The following is a 23,649-nucleotide window of genomic DNA, read 5'->3' on the forward strand; positions in this document are numbered from 1 at the left end:
GTGACTATACTTCTGGACAACGTCTTTTTAACCAAGAACATCATTAGTCAGACTTGTTATGCCCTAGTCCATTTTCCAGACTAGGTGAGCTCTGTAGAACCTTGTTTAAAAAATAGTGGTGCATGTGCCATGAAAAATGTCCCTTGTTCAAGTTTGGGAAACTTTAGACTAAGGGTTAAGCCTTGTTAGTCAAATGTCTCAGAGCCTTTGATACGCTGCTAGATAGTCACAACACTAGCACGTTCCCCAAACCCACTGGACAGGGCGTCATTTCTACCGGAGTGCCAACACGCTTCGCTCAGGATCCTACAGTAGGAGATGTCTACCCGTAGAAAATGACACTAAGTAGCCCTGCTTTTAAAGTAGTATGTGAAAAGCAAGAGATATTTATCCTAATTAACTGATCTGAGATTGTTTCCTTTAACCTGGCCTCTGTCTTTTCAGAACTGTTTTTCACCTATAAGGACAATTAGCAAATTTATTATTAAACTTGCAAATATTCGCCCACGGGAATATAAGCAAGTCAGTTTATTACTAAATTGTCTCTTGAAAATATGGTTTTTGAGAGAATAAAACAGGACTGTTAGGGTAAGAGGCAAACCTGTCTCCAGCCTCACTGGTTACCCCATGGACCAGTATCAGCTGTTGGGGTGTCAGTTTCTGACAGTCGGTAGTGAGGTCTGCTAGTCAGTGAGGAGGAACACCTGTGACTTCAATATCCCTTGGCAGTCAGAATGCCAATAAAAGTGACTAATCAGAGCCTAGCTAAAATTGTTTACGTTGCATGTATACATAAAAAAAAACCCAATAGTGACCATGATTCAGTGCAGACTGAACACTTCCTGGGAGTGCCAGAGGGAATCACCAAAAGGAGATGGTTCTCATGTAGGAAGGATTCATCTGCTGTTCCGCCTCGCTCCACAAAAGTAAGTTCTTTCAGAAGTAAGTTTTTTAATCATTTTCTTTAGCTACTTCTTTTACTTGACATTTTCAGGTATGACAGGTGATAACTACACATGAAAATAAATACATGTGGTTAGCCTATGATCTAGCTACATGGCCTTTAGGAATTAGGTCCTTTTTCTCCTTTAAATAAACCTCAACATCTTTTTATATTCTGAAAGGCAGGACTTTAAGCGAAGCACCTGGGATTAACGGTATGAAAACTAGTAACGGAGGATTTACGTTGCAGGAAGAAGCTTAAGTATGCTGGACAGGGAGCTCAAGTATGCATTTTAAAAATATTTTTTATATAAATCAAAAATTTATGAGAAACAACATATCCTAAATGATGCTTTCTCAATCCTAATTTAGTTGTACAAACTTTCAGAAAACATTTATAGCGTCAACAGTGCACTTTATTCTATAGCTTAGATTTAACATTTTATATATGCTTTTAAAGCTTCCATCAGTAGTTCAGTACAAAATAGAAATATACATATGCAGCAGTGGTTCTCAGGCACTGACTGGGGAGGAGAATGCAGGTCGCCCCTAGCATGTGCCAAACAGCACGAACCATGACCGCAGGGGGTCTCCTGACCTGGCTGCCTTTCCCACTGCCTCCTGTTACAGTGCAGAGGACAGCTTTAGTAGGTGTGATACTGCTAACTGGAAACGAGATTTAAACTATTTTGCTGAAGTCAAGACTTAAATGAGTCCTTTCCTCTGACGGAGCACTAAGTCATCCAATGAAAGTAATCTTGTCCATAGTATCTGGAGCATCAGCTTCAGAACCACTGCCCGTGGCTACTCGATGTCTTCCGGTCTCACTGGGTGGGGCAGTGGTATGATGGACTTCTTCTCAGTGTCCCTGGAAAGGGCTTTCCTCATATCTGTTAGGAAGCAAAGTTTAATGTAATTAAGTACTCAAATTTCAAACCATTTTACAGCAAACTTAAAGCATACAGACAACATTCCCATAAGAGGTTTTGTCGTCTTTATACAAATGAGACTTAATCACAAGTAGCCCAGTGCTAATAACCTAACCCAAACTGGGATTTGGCTCTTCATACAAATGTTCTTGAACAGAATGTTAGTGAAATAAGCCTGTAATGTAATAAGACGGTAATTGGCAGTAATTAGAAATTGATAAAATAAGCTGACTAGTGAAGGGCAGGTTAAAGGAAATTGAAATATATATCATTTAAAATATTAAGTCCAACAAATATGATTCGTTTAAGTTTATTAAAATAAGTGATGATTTCAGTCTGCAGAATGAATGTCAATGTCCAGCATCCTGTGGGGACAGAGAAGGGCGCTCACCGTAGGCATCCTCATCGGGCTCCCCGTTGCTGGCCGAGTAGTACTCGATGACCGTCCTGTACACGCTGTAGCCCAGCTGCTTGTACATGTTCACTGCAACTTGGTTAGACACTCTTACAAAGAGATCGACAAAAAATCCACCTTTTCTTTAATTTTTTTAAAAAAGGAAAATGTTAGAATGTGATAAACCATAGAAAATAATACATATATTTTTAGAAACAATACTTGCTTTTGCTTTGACCATTACTGGTAGAATGGTAGTCATAGGACCTTACAGCCAATTACATCATAAATCAATGTTTAATACTGAAAATTTATAATTATTTCACTGTATAAAAAGACTCTCTGCATGCTAATATTTTAAAACCTGCAATACACATTTTCTTAAAATATAAACTTTTCAAAAAGTAATGTGCCTCTCTTGGTCACTGTTGTGCAAGCTGGCCTCTGTGTAACTGGAGCCTGCTCTTCTGCACTTTGGTTAGCACACAAACTGCCCATGGTCCTACAGGTAAACTTGTGTTGTGTCTCCTAGCACAACAGCTAAAGTCTGCAGCTAAGAGTGTCAATGCTGGCTCGAGGCAGTACGCACATCTTTACTAGATAACGCCTGTTTCTCAACCTGCTTGTACCACCTTACGCTCCCAGTATGGTAAGACTTCATTACCACAGTACCAAGGCTTATTGCATCAGACTTTATTTTTGAACACCTTATGGCATAATGGCATAAAGGGTATTCATTAGCATTCTGGATTATATTTTTGCTGGCCATTTAAATTTCCCGTTCTGGAGTCCTTATTGGTCTCTCACACATTTTTCTTTTTCTTTATATATTCTGGATGTTCAACACTGTGTAAAGGATGTTACAAATCTTTTTTCTAATCTAAATATCTTTTTCCAGTTTGTGGCTTGTCTTGTCATCCTTATGTATTTTTTTTTCTTTATTTATTGCTTTTAGAGAGAGGGGAAGGGAAAGAAAGGCAGACAGGAACACAGATCTGTTCTTGTATGTGCCCTGTCTGGGGACTGAACCAGCAACCTCTGCACCCCTGGACAACACTCGAACCAACCGAGCTGTTACTGGGCCAGAGCTCCTTATGTATCTTTTCATGAACAAAGTTACTTCACTTCAGTAAACTTAAATATATGAAACTCTCCTATACAGTTAGCATTTTCATGGCTTGTTTCAGAAGTTACTTTCTACCCTGAGGTCAGAGACACTCTCCTACAGTAACTTCACAGGGCTTTTAAATTTTGCTCTTCAAATCTGGAACCGAGTTGTGTATAGTAAGATAGTAATCTGGGAAGAACTCTTCCCATATGAATATTCAGTGCCGCCACCTTTATGGAAAAGTGTCCTTTCATCACTCATCTGCAGTTACCTCCTCTGAGGGATGTAAAACTCCCTCAGTCCTGGGTCTGTTTCTCCGATTCTGTTGCACTGCTCTAGACAGCTCCTCTAGCCCTAACAGTCTTACCAGTTACAGCCTGACACGGGCGGGGCAAGCCCTCCCGCTGTGTTGTTTCAGGCATATGTTGTCCCTCTCTGGCCCTTACCATTCCCCTATAAGTTTAAGTCCCACAAAAATTCTTGAGATTTTGATTGCAGTTAACATGGGTTCTGTGAACCAATTACCAGTTTACTACATGCAGTCTTCTGCGCCACAGTGGCCATTTAATCTCTCCATTCACAAAGGTCATCTCAATGTCTCTCAAACTTTTACAAACTTCAGAGGTCTTGTAGCTTTTGTTAATATTTTTCCTAAGGCCTTGATGCATTCCGATGCCACTGGAAACAGCATCTCTTCCTAAATTTTTTATCTTGTGGAGAATGCAGTTGAACTTTATATGGATTTTTATATACAACATCTTTAACTTTGTCTAGTCCAGCATTTTCAACCAGTGTGCCACAAGATTTTTAGAACATGTAATACCAGGGGCACTGACCTCTTTTTCCTTAGATTGTCTTTGTCTAAAAAGATAACCAACACAACAGCTGTCTGGTGTGAATGAATCAAAGTTGTACTTTTTTTTTGTCAGAGCAGCAAAAAACATTATTTTTTGGTGTGCTGCAGAAGTTTAGTAATTAGTTTACATGTGCCTTGAGATGAAAGAAGTTCAAAGTCGCTGATCTGAACATTTACTTGTAGATTCTTCTGGGTTTTCTATTTGCAAAATCTTGATTTGTGCAAAATGACAGCTGATTTATTCTCAACCCACGTCTTTTATTTTCTGGGTTCATTGGCGCTGCCTAGTGTGTCCAGTACATCACTGACGCGGGGCTAACTGCAGGTGTCCCTTTCTTGTCCCAGATTAGAAAAGGAAGGAAGTGCATCACCACCCACATTTACTGCAGACTTTCTGTAGTTATTTTTTCAGTCTAAGGAAGTTCTCCCTTTCCATTTCCTAGTCTGCTAACAGTTTTTAATCAAGCATGAGTATTGAATGTTATCAAAGCATTTTCTGCCTTTACTTAGATAATGTTCTCCTTTAATCTATCACTGTGATGGAACATACTCATATATCTTGTAATGTTAAAATAACCTTCCCCTGATTATCATCTCTTCATGGATTGCTGAAGCCATTTTACTAAGATTTTTCTGGAATTTTTAATCTGTAATGAGATTTTTCTCAAATTGGCCTTCTAATATGTATTTGTCAAATTTTATTATCAAGGATATCCTAGCCTTAAAAAATTAGTTGAAGAATGTTCCCTCTTTTTGTGTAAAATTGAACTTATGGTTATTATTTCTTAAATAGAATGGTAAAATTTTGCCAGAAAAGCCATGGTTTTATTTGTGGAAAGATTTTGGGCTACTGATTGAAATTCTTTAAGTCAGGGGTCAGCTCACAGCCTATTTTTGTACTACTCTCAAGCTAAGAATGGTTTTTTACAATTTTGAAGGGTTATTTTAAAAAATGTCTTTATGTAATAAGAGCCCTTAGGTAGCCTGCAAAGCCTAAATATTTAGGATCTAGTCCAGGAAGTTTGCTGACGCCTACTCTATATAGCCTTAATCAAGCTGTCTCATTTCCTATCAGAAAGATGCACGTGCAGACCTCCCATTATAATGATTTTTCTGTTTCTCCATGTAGTTTTGCCAAGTGTCGTATTTTTACTTCGAATTTATGTCACCTGGTGACATAAATTTCTTATTATTATATCTTCCTGCTGGATTAAGTCTTTTATCAATATACTATGACTCTTTTTATGCTAATTATTGAACTATACTGTGATTATTGTTCATTTAAACACACCACTTATCTTTTGGTTAGAATTTGCATAAAAATTTCCTTTCCTTTCAGTCTTTATCTTTAATCTTTGTACATATTTCCTGTAAACAGAAGATTTCTGACAGTCTCTCCTTTTTTCTTTTCTTTTTTTTCCAAAGCTGGAAACCGGGAGGCAGTCAGACAGACTCCCGCATGTGCCCGACCGGGATCCACCCAGCATACCCACCAGGGGTGATGCTCTGCCCCTCCGGGGCGTCGCTCTGTTGCATTCAGAGCCATTCTAGCACCTGAGGCAGAGGCCACAGAGCCATCCTCAGCGCCCAGGCCACCTTTGCTCCAATGGAGCCTCGGCTGCAGGAGGGGAAGAGAGAGACAGAGAGGAAGGAGAGAGGTAGGGGTGGAGAAGCAAATGGGCGCTTCTCCTGTGTGCCCTGGCCAGGAATCAAACCCGGGATTCCTGCACGCAGGCCGACGCTCTACCACTGAGCCAACTGGCCAGGGCCCCTTTTTTCTATTTTATTTTACTTTTCAATTCAATTTTTTTTCCTAACCACACAACATGAGATCTTAATAACCTGTACGTACAATATGTACTGCTGGCTAAGGGGCAATGTGTCCAACAGACTCTAGAGCAGGCGTCCCCAAACTACGGCCCGCGGGCCGCATGCAGCCCCCTGAGACCATTTATCCGGCCCCACCGCACTTCCGGAAGGGCCACCTCTTTCACTGGTGGTCAGTGAGAGGAGCACTGTATGTGGCGGCCCTCCAACGGTCTGAGGGACAGTGAACTGGCCCTCTGTGTAAAAAGTTTGGGGACCCCTGCTCTAGAGCTTACTCCCTCCGCCTAACTGAAGCTGGATGTCTGTTGTTGAGTAACTCCTCCCTTCCCCTGCACTCCAATCCTCAGCCATTGCCATTCCACTCCCTGATTCTCTGAGTTTAATTATTTTAGATATCTCACGTCAGTGGAATCCTGCAGTACTTATCTTTCTGTAATTGGCTTTACTTAGCATAATGTCCTCAAGTCTTTGTCTTTTAACTGGAGTCATTAGTCCATTAACAGTTACTTTTGTTAAGTGAAGTATGCAGAGAAAGACAAGTAACATATGATTCCATATGTGGAATCTAATGCATAAAACAAACAACAACAGAAATAGACTCATAGATACAGAGAACAGACTAACAGCTGTCAGAGGAGGTGGGGGTTGGGAGGCTGGGTAGAAATGGTAAAGGGATTTAGCAAAGAAAACTTACAACAGTTTTTGGGAATTGCAGGAGGGCAAGGAAAATGGGGGGAAGGGGGGAGGGTAGAGGAGGGATAGATGGTGAGGAGGGAGACTTGACTTGGGGTGGTGAACACACAATGCAGTACATAGTTGATGTATTGTAGAACTATACACCTGAAACCTGTACAATTTCATTATCCAATGTCACCCCAGTAAGTTCAATTTTTCTAAAAAACATTTACTATTGTAATTACCAAAAATATTTAAGGTCACGGCTACCAGCTTATTTCATGGTTATCTGTCACTTGAATGTCATTCTGTCCTTCTATTTTTTTCTGTTTGGAAGTTATATACTGTTTCTGTTTTTAATGTCTACATTTAAAAATACATGGAGATAGATGCATATATATATATGGCTAGATGGATACAGGCATACACACACACCCATACAAATCAAGATCACTTAAATTTTAGGGTATTTCTAAGGACTGGAGTTGATTCTTTTTCAGCTAACACTATTTCCTCTTCTCTGAATGGGCTCCTCTGGGCCACCTGTGCTAGAACCATTTCGAAGCCCTGGTTACTACCTTAAAACTTACCTTTATTAAGTCCATTAAGTAGAAAGCCTACAGTGTTTCCAGGCAAAATGAAGATGTTTTTCTTTCAATTTCTTTATTGTTCTTCTAAATAGCTACTAGACTGTTAAGGCTTAACTGCTTAAGACTAGACTGTCTGCTTTTGGCCACAAGAAGGCACTGTGAAATAACAGAGACCAAGGGCAGTGCTACAGAGAATCTGGGAATACCACAGTGGCAAGAACACTAAAAGAAACCTTGAGGGCTAGTCTTTGATTCCACCAATTACCCAGCTTATAAGCCTATGGCAGGTCACTTACTTTACCTTAATTTTCCTAAAAATAGGGGCAATAATACTATTCTGAATATGAGACAAAATTGCTATAAGGAATACTGGTGGCTAAAAATAAAATTCCTGTAAACTAATGCATATTTATTCAGCCAGAAGGAAAAAGAAGTCTTAAAATGTTCAAAAAAAAAAAGAAAAATCAAATGGTCAAAATTCATAGATTATTATTATTAGGAAAGTAGGATCTCACCTTTCTGAAATCTCCTCTAATAACTCCATGAGTTTAGCAGCCAAACCGAGGCGTCGAAATTCTGGGGCAACAGACAGAGCTGTGACATGCCCATGCCATTCTTCCCTAGCGACTGAGCCTTCTGCTTTACCCATAACTGCCAACAAAAGATTGCACTCATTAATGAACACATGGGCTTACACATAAATATAGAATTACTGTGTGGTATACTTTCAGTATAAAGGAAACAGTTTTAATTTTTAAATCTTAAACTCATCTAACTAATGGTCATTTGTGCTTTTATTTGAATTTCATTTGTAAATGTCATGCAATTATCTAGTTGTAGAATCAGAAGAAATTTTTTAAAAGAATGATATACTAAAAACATAGCTGATTTTGAACGCAGAACCAGAACATGTACTATTAAAAAGATGTACACTTCACATGGGTCGGTATGTGTGTGGGGATGCATTGTGTACATATAACTGAGACAGTCCACAGCTAGGTTTGCTTGTATTACGTAGAAACGTAACATATGCACAGAATGCAAGATCTCAGGAGACTGAGACGCAGTGTGCTGGCTCCCTGCGCCCTGCTGTGTGGCCAGTGCCTAGCACAGTGCCTAAAACAGAAGGCGTAAATGGTTGTCTAATGGTTGAAAAGGAAAATTACAGACATCATGATTATACTTTCAATTCTTTATCAGTGTCAATCAGCTGAAACCTATACTGTTATAAAATCTTGTCTGCTCAGTGGTGGTACAATGGCTAGAGCATCAACCTGAGACACTGAGGTTAAAACCCTGAGGGTGCTAGCTTGAGCACAGGCTCATGTGGCTTGAGTGCGGGCTCGCTGGCTTGAGCGTGGGATTATAGACATGACCCCATGGTCACTGGCTTGAGCCCCCCAGTCAAGGATTGTATGAAAAGGAATCAATGAAAAACTAAAGTGCTGCAACTATAAGTTGATGCTTCTCATCTCTCTCCCTTCTGGCTCTCTCTCTCTCTCTCTCTAAAAAAAAAAAAGAAAAACAAACTATCTAAAATAGTACAAGTGATATTATACTTACTGTAACCCATTAACTCTCCACCAGGCGCCTCTGCAACAATGAAATACTCTGGCCAGTGGGCGAGGTACTGTAAGTAAAAAGGAATCCCATACTAGAGTCTTGTTAAGGAGTGTGCAGTGATGGACAGCAACAAACTTCTTCATAAAAGGGTTATTTTAACTTTAAAATAGTGTCCTTTAAAAAGTGTATTGTTACTTTACCCCAGCTCTATATATGTAATGATATCTATAATCATATCATTGTGTGAAATATTTATGTTAGCACTAATTTTTAACAATTACCTGAACTTATAACCTCAAATGTGAATGGAGACCGCACCATCTAATAGAAAGCAGAGAACCAGGACTCCGAAATTCTTCTGTCATCTGCCTGCCTACTGGTAACAGTAGATCTCTGTATAGCCCTTACCCTCACCTGATATTTACTGGTTTACCATCTGTCTTCCTTACGCTATGTATGAGTAGTGTTCACTCTCTCTCTGGTGCGTGTACTTCTGCAGAACTGCATTAGAAGATTAATGACTGGTTTCTACTTTAGCTTCAGCAATGAGACTGGAAGATGACTTCCTAGTCATCTTTTATTTGGTAAATTATGAACCAGTGTAAATTTGTCCAGTTCATGTATTTTGATTGTGGCAAAGTTGTACAGATTTCTGTTTTTGGATAAGAAATTTTTCTTCTCTCTATAATAAATTGTTTCTTATCTTGAGGAAAAAACCCAAAACAAAACATAAAACTAAGTACTTTCAAAGGCAACCTAACAATTACCATTTTCCCTTCCACGGATTAAAATTCTTTGTGTTTAGTAATGCAAATAAAAGCTAAGAGTGAAGAATGCCTGAATAATTTGTGTATTAATTAACTCTTCAACCCTGTTGTCCTTACTGATATGTACTCATTCCTAGATTTCTTCTATATCAGCAAGCTTGCTGATCCAATTCTATGAAGGGCATCATCAATCAGACATTTGGGGAAAAAAAGCCTGGAAAACCTGTTCAGTAAATTCTTCAAATTCTCTTCAAAAGAACAAGCTTTATTTTCAATACTCTTCAAACACAACCCCTAATGACAGCCAGCCCCCCTTCCTGCCATGCAGCCTCAACACACACCGACACCATCTCCTCCTCCGGCTAATGGAGGCCCAGCTGCCCAGCTATCACCCACTAGGCTCTGGTAGGTCACTTTCAAATAAGGCTTCACTTGGATTGAGACTTTTTAAAGGTAACTGGAAGCACACCATGTAAGTTGATTTGCATCCTAATATTTTCCCTTACAATGTGGTGAAAATTTTTCTGTCATTCAAAATTCTTCAAAATGTCTTGTCATTCAAAATCCTTTTACTTTTCCTTAAACATGGAAATGTCTTTAAAAGGTCATAGTTTTAAAAATATAAATGAAATTTTCATAGGTTTTTTGCTTTTTCCACTCAACTTTTTGTGTGTGTGTGACAGAGAGAGGGGCAGATAGAGACAGGAATGGGAGAGATGAGAAGCATCAATTCTTCATTGTGGCACCCTAGTTGTTCATTGATTGCTTTCTCATATTTCCTTGATCAACGGGCTACAGCAGAGCGAGTGACCCCTTGCTCAAGCCAGCGACCTTGGGGTCATGTCTATGATCCCACACTCAAGCCAGCGACCCTGTGTTCAAGCTGGTGAGCTCGCACTCAAGCCAGATGAACCTGCACTCAAGCAGGCGACCTCGGGGTTTTGAACTTGAGTCCTCTGCATCCCAGCCAACGCTCTATCCACTGTGCCATCACCTGGTCAGGCTCAACTCTGTTTCTGATTTGTGTCCTGTTGATGCCTCTACCTATAGTTAATTTTTACTGCTGTATAGTATTCCATTGTGTGAAAAGACAATTTAAATATACATATCCTGACAGTGGACATTTGACCTGAGTTGTTTACACTTTCTCAAAAACTTTTTAAAATACTTTATGACTATAGAATAATTATTCTAGAGTCTAAGGTCACTTCCTTATTGTGAATGTTATCCCAAATTTTCAATGTTATAATTCTGCAATAAATATTTTTGTAATGACATTGACAAACATTTTCTGTAAAGGGCCACATAGTAAATATTCTAGACAGTGTGGTCCAACTGTCTCTGCTGCAACTACTCAAACTACGAAACCCATGGACGAGAGCCACATATAATAGTAAATTCCTCAGAACAGCTGTGTCCCAGTAAATTGGCTTGCAAAAATAGGCAGTGGGCCACCTTGGCTCACACAACCTTAGTTTGCCATGCCCTGACATAACTGCCTCTGTTGCTTATTATTTTCTGCTTCTAGGAAATGGAAGCACTAAGACTTACATTGCCAAAGTGTCTTCCAGAAAACGACTACCACTTATACCATCACTAGCAACTTAGGAGAATGTTCCTGCAGTCATCGGAACTAAGTTTTATCATCTTTTTAAATTCTTGATTATTTGATAGTGAAACATCACATCTCATTTTGGTTTTAATTCGCATGTCTTTTGACTGGTGAGAATGAACCCCTATAAGTTCACTGGCCTCCTATGTGCCCTCTTTTATTATAATATCAGTTAATATTATGCTTGTACCCTGCAATGGACATAAAAAAGCCAAACATCCAATTCTGTGTTTTAAGCCACTAGTAACTGATAGATACTGCTAATTGTTACCCCAAATCCTTTGTTCACTTTAGTAGCAAGCCCCAATGTAAAGGTAGGCACATCCTCAGACTCCCACAGCTAGATCCGTGCGGCATGAGGCAGGTGCTGGTCACTGAGATACAGAGGGCTGCATGGTACTTCCCAAAGGCACCCCTGAAAGGCAAGGACACGCTCACCTTCCCCCTGTTGATCCTTCTTCCAGGAATATGGATGTTACACCGTTTGCTCTGGCAGCCATGGGATAGGAAGGCCAAGGCCACCCTGGGAATGGTAGAGTAGTTCAAGTGCAGAACCTGGTCACTGGTGACCACATGGAACCACCACCTGCCCTGGACTACTCATCATGCCAGACTTCATTCACAACAGACAGAAATCACGCATCTTGCTGAACTGACCACTCTGTGTGTACAGCCAAACTTCCTACTGAGGGCAAGCTGTGCAGGGAAGCTGTACTGTTCTAGATTCATGAGGTCATCAGGTTAGCAGCTTGTCAGGCAGGTTGCAGATGACTCTTGTTTGTGGTGTTTTTTAATTGCGTACAGTCTTACTTACGCTGTTTCCTGATCTACAAGTTTTAAAGTTTTTTGGTACTTGTCTATTTTCTCCCTTTCTCTATTTTCCTCATGCTTACTAAGCCTTCATGCTGTTTAAACAAAGGATACAGTTTCTGTAAGTGGATCCAAGTTACTGAAAGAAATGAGAAATGTCAGTAATAAGCAGTGTTTACAACACCAGTTTAAATAAGCCCATGCATAGGATACCAAAACATGCTAAACCCACTTTAAAAACAACTTTAGGGCTAAGGAAGATGGTTTAAATTATCTAATGGTCATGCTGCAAAATTTTTTATTGTGATGAGAAGTTTTAAGATCTCTCTTAGCGACTTGTAAGTATATGATACAGTATTAATTAATTATACTCACCATACTATCCATCACATGCTTATGACTTATTTATATTTTAGCTAGACCTTTTAATCCTCTTCACCTATTTCACGAGTTAAGTTTTTAGAAAATTTATGTAACCACAAAAGACTCCAAATAGTCAAAGTAATCCCTGAAAAAAATTAACAAAGCCAACTTCAAACTACAGTACAGAATTATAGTAATCAAAATAGTATGGTATTGGCAAAAAGCAGACATACAGACCAATGGAACAGAATTGAGAACACAGAAATAAACCCATACATATATGGGCAACTAATTTTTGATAGAGGAGCCAAGAATATACACTGAAAAAAGGAAATGGTGTTGGGAAAATTGGATAGCCATACACAAAAGAACAAAACTAGACTATTATCTTATGCCATAACACAAAATGAACTAAAAATGGAGTGAAGAGTTGAATGTAAGTAAGACCTGAAATAACAAAATACATAGAAGAAAACACAGGCGCTGAACTTACGGACATTGGTCCCAGAGTGTTTTTTATGAACTTGATCCGAAATGCAAGTGAAACAAAGCAAAATTAAATTCATGGGACTACATCAAACTAAAAACTTCAAAGCCAAAAGAAACCATCAACAAAACAAAAAGCTAGCTGGATGGGAGAAGATATAAAGAACTCACAAAACTCAACAACAAAAATCCAATTAAAAATGGGCAGAGGACCTGAATAAACACTTTCCCAGGGAAGACAACAAAAAGGTAACATCTCTAGTTATTAGGGAAATGCAAATTAAAACCACACTGAGTTAACACCTCACCTTTTAGAAGTAGCTATTGTAAAAAGACTAAGAAATATGTGTTGGAGGGGATATGGAGAAAAGGAAGGTTGGTAGGAATGTAAATTAGTACAGCTACTACAGAAAACAAGAAACTCAAAAAATTAAGAACAGAACTACCAAATGACCCAGTAATTCCTACTCTGAGTATTTCCCTGAAAAAATATAAAAAATAGTTATGTGTAAAGATATGTGTACCCCTGGCCCTGGCCGGTTGGCTCAGCGGTAGAGCGTCGGCCTGGCGTGCGGGGGACCCGGGTTCGATTCCCGGCCAGGGCACATAGGAGAAGCGCCCATTTGCTTCTCCACCCCCCCCTCCTTCCTCTCTGTCTCTCTCTTCCCCTCCCGCAGCCGAGGCTCCATTGGAGCAAAGATGGCCCAGGCGCTGGGGATGGCTACTTGGCCTCTGCCCCAGGCGCTAGAGTGGCTCTGGTTGTGGCAGAGCGACCCCCCGGAGGAGCAGAGCATTGCCCCCTGGATGGCAGAGCCTCGCCCCTGGTGGGCGTGCCGGGTGGATCCCGGTCCGGCGCATGCGGGAGTCTGTCTGACTGTCTCTCCCCGTTTCCAGCTTCAGAAAAAAAAAAAAAAAAATGTGTACCCCTATTTTCATTGCAGCATTGTTTACATAACTAAAACATGGAAACAACTTAAGTGTCCACTGATGGCTGACTGGACAAGGATGATGTGGTATACATTTAAAATGGAATACTAGGCAGCTTAAAAAAGTGAAATATTCCTATTTCTGACAACAAAGATGAATCTTGAGAGCATTACGCTAAGTGAAACAAGTCAGATGGTCACAGAAACAGAAAACAGAAGGGTGGTTCCAGCGAGAACTGGGGCGGAGGGGTGGAGGGGTGGAGGGTGGAGGGGTGGAGGGGTGGAGGGGTGGAGGGTGGAGGGGTGGAGGGGTGGAGGGGTGGAGGGAGTCAAGCCTACGCTAACAGAAGAAAGCAGACTGCAGGCGAGGAGCACGCCACAGAACACACCAATGTCTAATGCTGTACATCTGGAAGTCTGATTTTACTTTTTCTTAAAAAAATTAGGCCCTGGCCGGTTGGCTCAGCGGTAGAGCGTCGGCCTAGCGTGCGGAGGACCCGGGTTCGATTCCCGGCCAGGGCACATAGGAGAAGCGCCCATTTGCTTCTCCACCCCTCCGCCGCGCTTTCCTCTCTGTCTCTCTCTTCCCCTCCCACAGCCAAGGCTCCATTGGAGCAAAGATGGCCCGGGCGCTGGGGATGGCTCTGTGGCCTCTGCCTATGGCGACGCCCAGGATGGGCAGAGCATCGCCCCCTGGTGGGCAGAGCATCGCCCCTGGTGGGCGTGCCGGGTGGATCCCGGTCAGGCGCATGCGGGAGTCTGTCTGACTGTCTCTCCCTGTTTCCAGCTTCAGAAAAAAAAAAAAAAATGAAAAAAAAAAATAAAAAAAAATAAAAAAATTAAATTTATTGATATAACATTAGTTAATAAACAACTCAACAAGTTTTTTTTAAAAAAAGTAAAATCAGGTTAAAATGAACGTCAAAGCCTCAAATTAGAAAGAGGTCTTTCAGATTGTGGAGACAGGCATGATCAGTCCCTCTCCTGGTGGGAGGGTGAATAAGAAACTGACCACTTTGATTTCACTGCTGTGTAGAAAGACCCTTGTGATAAATCTGAATTCTGCTTAAGGGGGAGGGAGATTAATGCTAAGCGCCTGTTATGCGCTGACACTGTGCTCAGCACTTTCTCTGAAAGATAACAGTTCACCTTTTCATGAAAAACAGCAAACAGAAGACACACATTTATTATCAATGCTTAGACTTAATGATCAAATTACTAGAACAGTAATTTCTTAAATTTTTTTTTAAGCGAGAGAGAGGGACAGACAGGAAAGGAGAGAGATACCTTAGTTCAGAGGTCCCCAAACTTTTAACACAGGGGGCCAGTTCACTGTCCCTCAGACCACTGGAGGGCCGGACTATAAAAAAAACTATGAACAGCCTGACCAGGCGATGGCACAGTGGATAGAGCATCAGACTGGGATGTGGAAGGACCCAGGTTCGAGACCCCGAGGTAACCAGCTTGAGCGCGGGCTCAACTGGCTTGAGCAAAAAAAAAAAAAAAGCTCAACAGCTTGGACCCAAGGTCACTGGCTCAAGCAAGGGTAACTTGGTCTGCTGAAGGCCCGCGGTAAAGGCACATATGAGAAAGCAATCAATGAACAACTAAGGTGTCACAATGAAAAACTAATGATTGATGCTTCTCATCTCTCTCCGTTCTATCTCTCTCTGTCCCTGTAAAAAAAAAAAACTATGAACAAATCCCTATGCATACTGCACATATCTTATTTTAAAGTAAAAAAACAAAATGGGAACAAATATAATATTTAAAATAAAGAACAAATAAATTTAAATCAACAAACTGACCAGTATTTCAATGGGAACTATGGGCCTGCTTTTGGCTAATGAGATGGTCAGTGTCCGGTTCCATATTTGTCACTGCTAGCCATAACAAGAGATGCAAGTGTGCATCAGTTAGTCTAGATCTGGTTGGAGATTTCAATGTTTCATTCTGGAAAAAGTCTGTTCACAGACATAAGTGCTGCCAAAGATGGTTGCCATTTTGAGTGCGTGGTTCCTGAGATTAGGATTTCTCAGAGGGGAGAGATGCATAGAAATTAGGCAAGCTGCTTGACTTGAATGCGTCTTTCAGAGAGTCATAATTCTGCAGTTCAGCCAGTTCCATTTGGTAAATTGTATCCACATTTTCAATGTCAATAGAAAACAGGTTACGGAAAAGCTGTATGTCCTGTTCATGGAGATGAAGCTCTTTAAATCTGAATTGGAACTCCTTTTGTGACTTTTTCAGTGAATCCATATGTTTCTTTTGGGAATGCAATCAAGGGTTTTTCCGCTAACAGATTTTGAGTTAAGGGGAGATGGCAGAAATTTTCCTCCCTCACTTGTATGATAAGGAGGCCTAATTTTACTTCAAATGCTTTCACATGTGATTGCATATCACAGATGAGCTTCCCTTTTCCTTGAAGTTGCACACTGAAACTGTTGAGTAGCTAGCTCTGTTACACCTGTCAGAAAGGCGAGGTGCCATTTCCATTCTGCATCATTGAGCTCTGGTACTTCTTTGTTGTTTGTTGTTTGTTTTTGTTTTTTTACTTTGTTTTTTGAAAGCATAAAAGCTGTACTCTGTGGAAGTAAGTCATAGAAATGTCTCAAAACTCTCCCTCGACTCAGCCAACAGACTTCTGTGTGGTACAGAACATCTTCATAGGCAACATTTAGCTCAGACAGAAATTCCTAAAATTGTCTGTGGTTTAGTGCATTAGCTCTAATGAAGTTAACACAAGATACCACAATTTTCATAACAGAGTCCCACTTCAGTGGTTTACTACATAGCGCTTGGTGGATGAGGCAGTGTATGGCTATTGGATGAGAATGGTTACGTTTGTCCATCTCTTGGTTAATGCAAGCAATTACTCCTTTCTTAGACCCCATCATGCTAGGAGCACCATCAGTTGTCACACTGGCTAGTTTAGCCCAGTCCAGAAATCCTTCACAGTTTGGGAACCTTTTCATAGATATCCTCTCCTGTAGTTGTTCCTTTGATGCTTTGCAGTGCAGCAAACTTTTCTGTGACTTTGAAATTGTCATTCGTCTCACGAATAAAAATTAGAAGTTGTGCAGAATCACGAACATCATTGCTCTTGTCGAGTGCCAAGGAAAAATAGGAAAGTTTTCTTGCGGAGTTTTGCAAATGCTGATGCAAATTGTCTCTCATTTCTTCAATCCTTCGTGTAATTGTAGATCCTGAAAGACTAACTGTACTAAATAAGTCTGCCTTTTCTGGACACATCTCTTTGGCAACAGAAAGAAGGCACTCTTTAACAAATTCTCCCTCCACGAATGGTCTGCCAGTATACGCTATTAGCTTGGCAACTTGAAAACATGCCACTTTGCCCAGCACCGCCTCCAGTGCTGTACTCAGGGATGGCGGTGACCAGCCTGTGACACTGTGTATACAGCGTCCTGGACATCTGCAGCAGCAGCGGTGGGCCTCTTCTGTGGGAAGCCCACTGCTGCATGTTTCCCCTATTATAAGACACCTCCTAAAAATAAGACAGCCCCCCATTTTGGGGGGGTAAAATTAATATAAGACAGGGTCTTACAATAGGGGAAACATGGTGTGTAGTAATGTAGGGGGAGACTTTTGGGCAAAGGGAGGTTATAGGGGCCATTATGTTGTTGTACATTTGGGGGAGTATGGGGGCCACTGTACTGTGTAGTAACGGTTATAGTGCTTTGCCTTCCTTCCTACTTCTGCTGTTATTTCACACTGCTTCTGGTGATGTGGGGTGTCGCAGACACTTCCGGAGCCGTGACATGTGCGTCCCGCGTCACCGGAAGTAGTACTGTACCTGAGCGACAATGGGCAGTACTTCACTGACCACCAATGAAGAGGTGCCCCTTCTGGAAGTGTGGTGGGGGCCGGATAAATGGCCTTAGGGGGCCGCATGCAGCCCGCGGGCTGTAATTTGGGGACCCCTGCCTTAGTTGTTCATTGACTGCTTTCTCATATGTGCCTTGACCAGTCGAGCCAGGGACCCCTTGCTCAACCCAGCAAACTTGGGCCTCCAGCCAGCTACCTTTGGGCTCAAGCTGGATGAGCCCACAACTCAAGCTGGCAACCTCAGGGTTTCAAACCTGGGTCCTCAGCATCCCAGGCTGCCTCTCTCATCCACTATGCTACCACCCTGTCAGGCAAACTCGTTTTTTTCTTGTATTTCTCTGTATGAAACTGTCAATATCATTAACAGAAAGCAAGAATTGAAAAGCAGAAAGAAAGGACTGTTCAGCTATGGTGTTACCTAAATGAGCAGTGGTGTGAGGCAAGTACAATCAGCCACACTTTAGGGACTAGAATGGTGTTGCTTTGGGGGCATCCATACTTACATTCTTCATACATAATCATGTTGCCAAAGACAAATTATTTCATCATGTATAATAAACGTTTCCCCAAACCAACCGTAAAGTTGTGTGACGTATTAAAAAAATACGTTAGCCTGGCCTGCGAGGGCACAGCGGATAAAGCATCAACCTGGTACACTGAAGATGCCGTTTGAAACCCTGGGCTTGCCTGGTCAAGACACATTTGGGAGCTGATACTTCCTGCTCCTCCCCCCTTCTGTCACTCTCTCTCTCTCCCTCTCTAAAATGAATAAATAAAATCCTTTTTTTTAAAGTTTTAAAAAACTTTATTAGAAAAATTTAGTGGGCCCTGGCCAGTTGGCTCAGCGGTAGAGCGTCGGCCTGGCATGCGGGGGACCCGGGTTCGATTCCTGGCCAGGGCACATAGGAGAAGCGCCCATTTGCTTCTCCACCCCCCCCCCTCCTTCCTCTCTGTCTCTCTCTTCCCCGCAGCCGCAGCCAAGGCTCCATTGGAGCAAAGATGGCCCGGGCGCTGGGGATGGCTCCTTGGCCTCTGCCCCAGGCGCTAGAGTGGCTCTGGTCTCGGCAGAGCGACGCCCCAGAGGGGCAGAGCATCACCCCCTGGTGGGCAGAGCATCGCCCCTGGTGGGCGTGCCGGGTGGATCCCAGTCGGGCGCATGCGGGAGTCTGTCTCTCCCCGTTTCCAGCTTCAGAAAAATACAAAAAAAAAAAAAAAAAAAAAAAAAAAAAAGAATGACATTGTTTTAACAATTTTACAGATCTTTTTAATATCTGGCCTAATAGAAGACAGCTGAATTCTCCTATCTGTTCGTTATACTTGCTTTTGGATGATCACACATCTGGAAAACTATGCAATTGTGAGAGAAAGAGTGGAAAAGACAAAAAACCTCCTTAGTATGATCATGAAAATAGCTATGACCTCATAGAGCCCCAAAGCAACCTTGAAGCACCTTGGTGCACACTGGAGGATCACTTGCTCTAACATAGGTGTGGACAACAGTTTTTGCCCCCGGGGCCAGATTAGAAAGAAAACTTTTTTCACGGGTCCGACAAAATATTAAAATTAAAAAATGTTAAATACAAAAACGATTTAAGTAAACAAAATTTTATTATGTAATTTGTTTATGAATAAATGTAAGTAATTTAGTACAAAAAATTAACAAAAAAACTAATGTGACATATTGAGGCTCTCTGCATCACCTATTATTTTTTTAATATCTGGCTCTATACTTGTAGTAGCTATTCTTAACACAGCCTCCAAATGTAAATCATTCGATCTTGATCTTGTACTTTTATTTAGATTTATTAAAGAAAAAGTTTGTTCACAAATATAAGTTGAGCTGAAGATTACTAAATATTCCTTGGCAAGTATTTTTAAATTTCCATATTTTCCATTATTCAATTGCTTACAAAAATTGCACAGATGAGTACAAAAGTTGTAAATCTTTTTTTTTAAAGTTGTAAATCTTTATAATGGAATTTTTTAAAAAAATAAAGTAGTATTGCAAATCCATTAGACCTGTTATTGGAAGTTAACCCTAGACTGGTCATACACGAAATTCTTTTCCACATATCACTATCTTTTTAACTATCTCGATTTCCAATAATCAAAGACGCTTCCGCTTCTGAGCAGCTGAGATTTTAACTTTCATTGTTGTACAATAGTTAGATATCGTAGTTTATGTATAAATATAACGATTTAAAAGTACCACTTATTTCATTTCCAGAGTGCGTCGTGCGGAGGATATTAAAAATTTAATCGCGGGCCACATAAACTCATTATGCAGACCAAATCCGGCCCACGGGCCGTATGTTGGTCATGCCTGCTCTAACCTGTTCTCTCTTGCCTCAACTCTCCACCAGGCCAGCCCCCTGCTCAGTCTCAGCCGCTTCCTAGTTCACAGAGAAAATACAACAGGTAAGAAGAAAGCTTCACCAAGTTCTCACCACCAAAGCCACCACTTACATGCTCTCACTCTAGAGAAAGGGAGGAGAGAAAGAAAGAGAGGGAAGAATCGACTCATAGTAGTTGCTTCTCCTCTGTGACTTGACCAGGCAAGCCTGGGGTTTCAAACCAGTGACCTCAGCGTTCCAGGTGGACACTTTACCCATCATGCCACCACAGGTCACTCTGCACTCACTCTACTTGTTCTCTGGTAACCCTGCCTGGAGCTCTGCCAGTCTCCATCCTTTCTGGAAGAAATGTACAAGTACACTTCACAATCAGCCATCAGCAGCTCTAGACACAGTTCCCCACTCTCTCCACCTGTAATACTCTCCTTGCTCAGCTTCCAAGGCCGCCCAACAGGTCTTCCTCCCATCTCATGGGCCAGTTCACTCTAATTCCTGATGCCCAAGATGCCAACCCAGAGACTCTATCTATATTCACCCCATCAGGTATGTCACTAGCCTCCTGAGTTCAATACCATCTATACAGGGTTGACTCCCAAATTCCTTCCTATCTTTAGGCCAAACCTGAACTTGAGACTTCCATGCCCAGATGTCAACCTGACTTCTCCACCTGCATATATCAGTACACTTGGCAGAGAATCCCAAGTCTGCTGATGGCCTCTCCAAGATTCAGCCCTCTGACTGTGACCTTGTCCCCTCACACTCCCACACTCACTCTGCTCCAGCCACACTGGGCTACTGCTTCTGTCTGAAAGGTATCTGTGCACTTGCTTGGAAGTTCTCCTGACTCCAGTGACTCACGCCCTCAACTTGCCTAGGTATTTCTTCAATGACACCCTCCCTAAACCCCTCCCTAAAGCTGAATTCTCACTAACTTCCTATGTCCCTTTCCTGCTTTCATATCTGCTTGTATTTGTATATTCTTGTTTTCCCCTCTAAAATGTAAATTCCATAAAGATAACTTTCCCGTTTTGTTCACTGGTATAGGTCCATAAATAGATATGCAAATAATTTTCCAAGAATAAAATATGTTATATTAATTATAATGTTTCTACAGCTACTGCTTCTTCAGTTCTTGCTGCAACAGGTTCATCCGACGAATCCCAGGAGTTCTCTAATGAAGTGCCCCAATCAAAGTGAGACAGGAGACGGGGCGGGAGAGAGGAGTTCCTCTGCTGGCGGACTCTGAAAGGCCTTATTAAGCTGGGTGATTCTTTGAAATCTAATGTTGTAATATAATGTACACGTTCATGCTTATTCATCTTCTATTCTTTTCATTTTCACATAAAAGTGTTGTCCCTTCCCAGATCTTCAGTTATAACTAATTCGCCAAGAAGCTTTGTCTTTTCTAATTTTTTTTTCTTTGCCTTTTCTATTCTTGAAGCTTCAAGGGACACTGTCACCTCCCAGATCTATATTCCCAGACCCAAACCTTTGTTAAGTTGTTATATCTAGGCCATTGCCAAGACCCCTAAATGGCTTACCTGCCTGGCGTACCTCGTCTAATCACCTTTCATTCTGTGTTGAAGAGCTTGGGCTTCAGAGATGTAGATCTCAAACAGCTGAAAATTGGCATTTCCAAAATGTTCCCCAATGGTCAGGGGCCACTCTTTCAGAGTCCCTGCTCTACTGCCAATCTCCTTGGATTAGACTCCTTGTTTACTCACTCCCATTGCAGGGGTCTAACACCTGGGACAATGCACTTGTGCTCGCAGCACCTTAGTTTGCTCGTACATAAAATGGGGATGAGTCTACCTACTCCAACAATCGTGAGGATTAAAAGGGTTACCGCAGCACCAGCGCTGCAATCAGAGAGAGCTCAGCACAAATTGCCTTGTTATGCTGCTTCAATTGGGAGGTGACAACAGAAGTTCTTCCAACAGGATCAAGTGTAAACCCCTCAAACAATGGAGCAAAACTGGCTTGATCCTTTTCTTTCTGGCTACTCTGTTACAGAAACCCACCACCACAGTCACACTCATCTCCCAGGGGTCTGGCCACACCTTAAGCTTTCTCACCCTAACACCGCCTTCCCTCTCCAGAACTTCCTTCTTCACCGTCAACATTTTGTCCAACCTTCAAAAGTCGATGTGGAATTCGTTGGTGGGTGGGTGGATGTAGAACTGGTATAAAGATGAGCAGATGGCTAGATGGGTATGTGGTGAAGCCAATGCTGCAAAACTTCAGAATCCAGCTGATGTCTATATAGGTGTTCACGATAAAACTGTCAACTCTTTAAATGTTCATATATTTTCATAGTAAAAGTTTTCTTTAAAAAAAAAAAAAAAAGATGGTACCGTATCCTGACAGCTCGACTGAAAGAAACTGCAACAAACGGGCACCCCCAGCACGTGCTTCGGCCTGGGGTCCGCACGGCAGAACAAGCTGTGCCCACCCGGCGCCGCTCCGCACGAGCTACAAACCCACACCCCGCTGCGGGGCCGCAACCACACGTGAGCTCACTCACAAGCTCGTCGTCACCACCAGGTGGGCTGCAACAAACACTCAGCCACCAGCTACCGACCTCGCAACGACCTCTGCGGCCAGCACTTCTGGGGTGTCCCGAGCAAGGAGAGGAAGCCGAGTCGCGGCCCGCGGCTCCGGCCGCCTCGCCCCCGACCCAGCGCAGTCCGACGCCCGCCGGGAGAGGCGGCCCGCACTGCCCCTGCGCCCACGGGCACGCAGGGCTGCGGGATGAAGTTGGGGCGCCTAGGCCAAGGTCAGCATGGCAGTCCGCCCTGGCCTGGGACCCTGCAGCCCCCGGGAGGCGCCAGTGGCGGCCGGCCGGGCTTCACTCCTAGGACCCCGGACGGGTGAGGGGAAGCCGCACCAGTTCTCGCCCAGTGTGCGTCTTACTCACATGTTGTTGAAGCGGAACAGGTCATCGCACGTGAAAGCTCGGAGCGTGGTCATTGCGCCGCCGCTGCAGCCAAAGCCCGATTGCCTAGACCTCGCTTTCCTACCGGAAGTCATCCAGCTGGCGGCCTCCAGGGCGGGAAACTTCTTCCGGGCCATCAGTTGCTAGGCAACCACGCAGCGATGCACCGCCCTCTGGCGGCAAGTTGGAATTGCCACAATACTTCTGTCAAGTCAAGCAGGGTCTTTTATCCCTTAGAAGAGTGGTTCTCAAAATTTTTGAAGTCAGGGCACATTTAAAATCCTACAAATAATTGTAGGCGCACTATATACAAATTTCTGAGAAATATGTTATAATAATTAAGTCAAATATTAAATATATATATACAAAGTCCAAGCGTGCTTTTATGGTAATTAAATGAAATGAATAAGACAAAATTAAATTTATTCTGACATTAAAAACCATTTTTATGTTACATATTTTGAGTTATGCTTTTTAGAATTTGTAAAAAGGGGATTAAAAAAATTTTTAAAACGACAAAATTTATTTTTTATATATAGAGAGATACATTTTTAGTAAGATTTAGTAAACTCAGCCCTGGCCGGTTAGCGCAGTGGTAGAGCATCGGCCTGGCATGCAGGAGTCCCAGGTTCGATTCCCAGCCAGGGCACACAGGAGAAGCGCCCA

General features: G+C 42.1%; 1 protein-coding gene across 3 annotated transcripts; it reads right to left on the minus strand.

The window, feature by feature from the left end:
- Positions 1-1,302: 1,302 nt before the first annotated feature.
- NAA20 (N-alpha-acetyltransferase 20, NatB catalytic subunit) lies at positions 1,303-23,094 on the minus strand. 3 transcript variants are annotated; one of them, XM_066386996.1, is made up of 6 exons: positions 22,966-23,094; positions 12,188-12,212; positions 8,885-8,975; positions 7,837-7,972; positions 2,263-2,375; positions 1,303-1,832 (listed from the first exon to the last, which is right to left on the minus strand). In XM_066386996.1, exons 1-6 carry the CDS (start codon positions 23,076-23,078, stop codon positions 1,747-1,749), a joined length of 564 nt encoding a protein of 187 aa, XP_066243093.1. In that variant the 5' UTR covers positions 23,079-23,094; the 3' UTR covers positions 1,303-1,746. The 3 variants fall into 3 exon arrangements, with proteins under 3 accessions (XP_066243093.1, XP_066243092.1, XP_066243094.1); XM_066386995.1 differs by having other exon boundaries at positions 1,329-1,832; positions 2,263-2,408; XM_066386997.1 differs by lacking the exons at positions 12,188-12,212; positions 22,966-23,094 and adding an exon at positions 22,124-22,186 and having other exon boundaries at positions 1,331-1,832; positions 2,263-2,408; positions 8,885-8,951.
- Between the last annotated feature and the right edge of the window lie 555 nt (positions 23,095-23,649).

Source organism: Saccopteryx leptura, chromosome 5, assembly GCF_036850995.1.
Source record: "Saccopteryx leptura isolate mSacLep1 chromosome 5, mSacLep1_pri_phased_curated, whole genome shotgun sequence".
In the NCBI taxonomy this organism is placed as follows: Eukaryota; Metazoa; Chordata; class Mammalia; order Chiroptera; family Emballonuridae; genus Saccopteryx; species Saccopteryx leptura.

Excerpts from the sequence above, each read along its gene's own strand:
- NAA20 (XM_066386995.1), bottom strand. The coding sequence starts at position 23,078 with ATGACTTCCGGTAGGAAAGCGAGGTCTAGGCAATCGGGCTTTGGCTGC. Across the intron at positions 7,973-8,884 it reads TGGAGAGTTAATGGGTTACA|TTATGGGTAAAGCAGAAGGC; the intron begins GTAAGTATAATA and ends TTTTGTTGGCAG. Across the intron at positions 1,833-2,262 it reads GCCCGATGAGGATGCCTACG|ATATGAGGAAAGCCCTTTCC; the intron begins GTGAGCGCCCTT and ends GCTTCCTAACAG.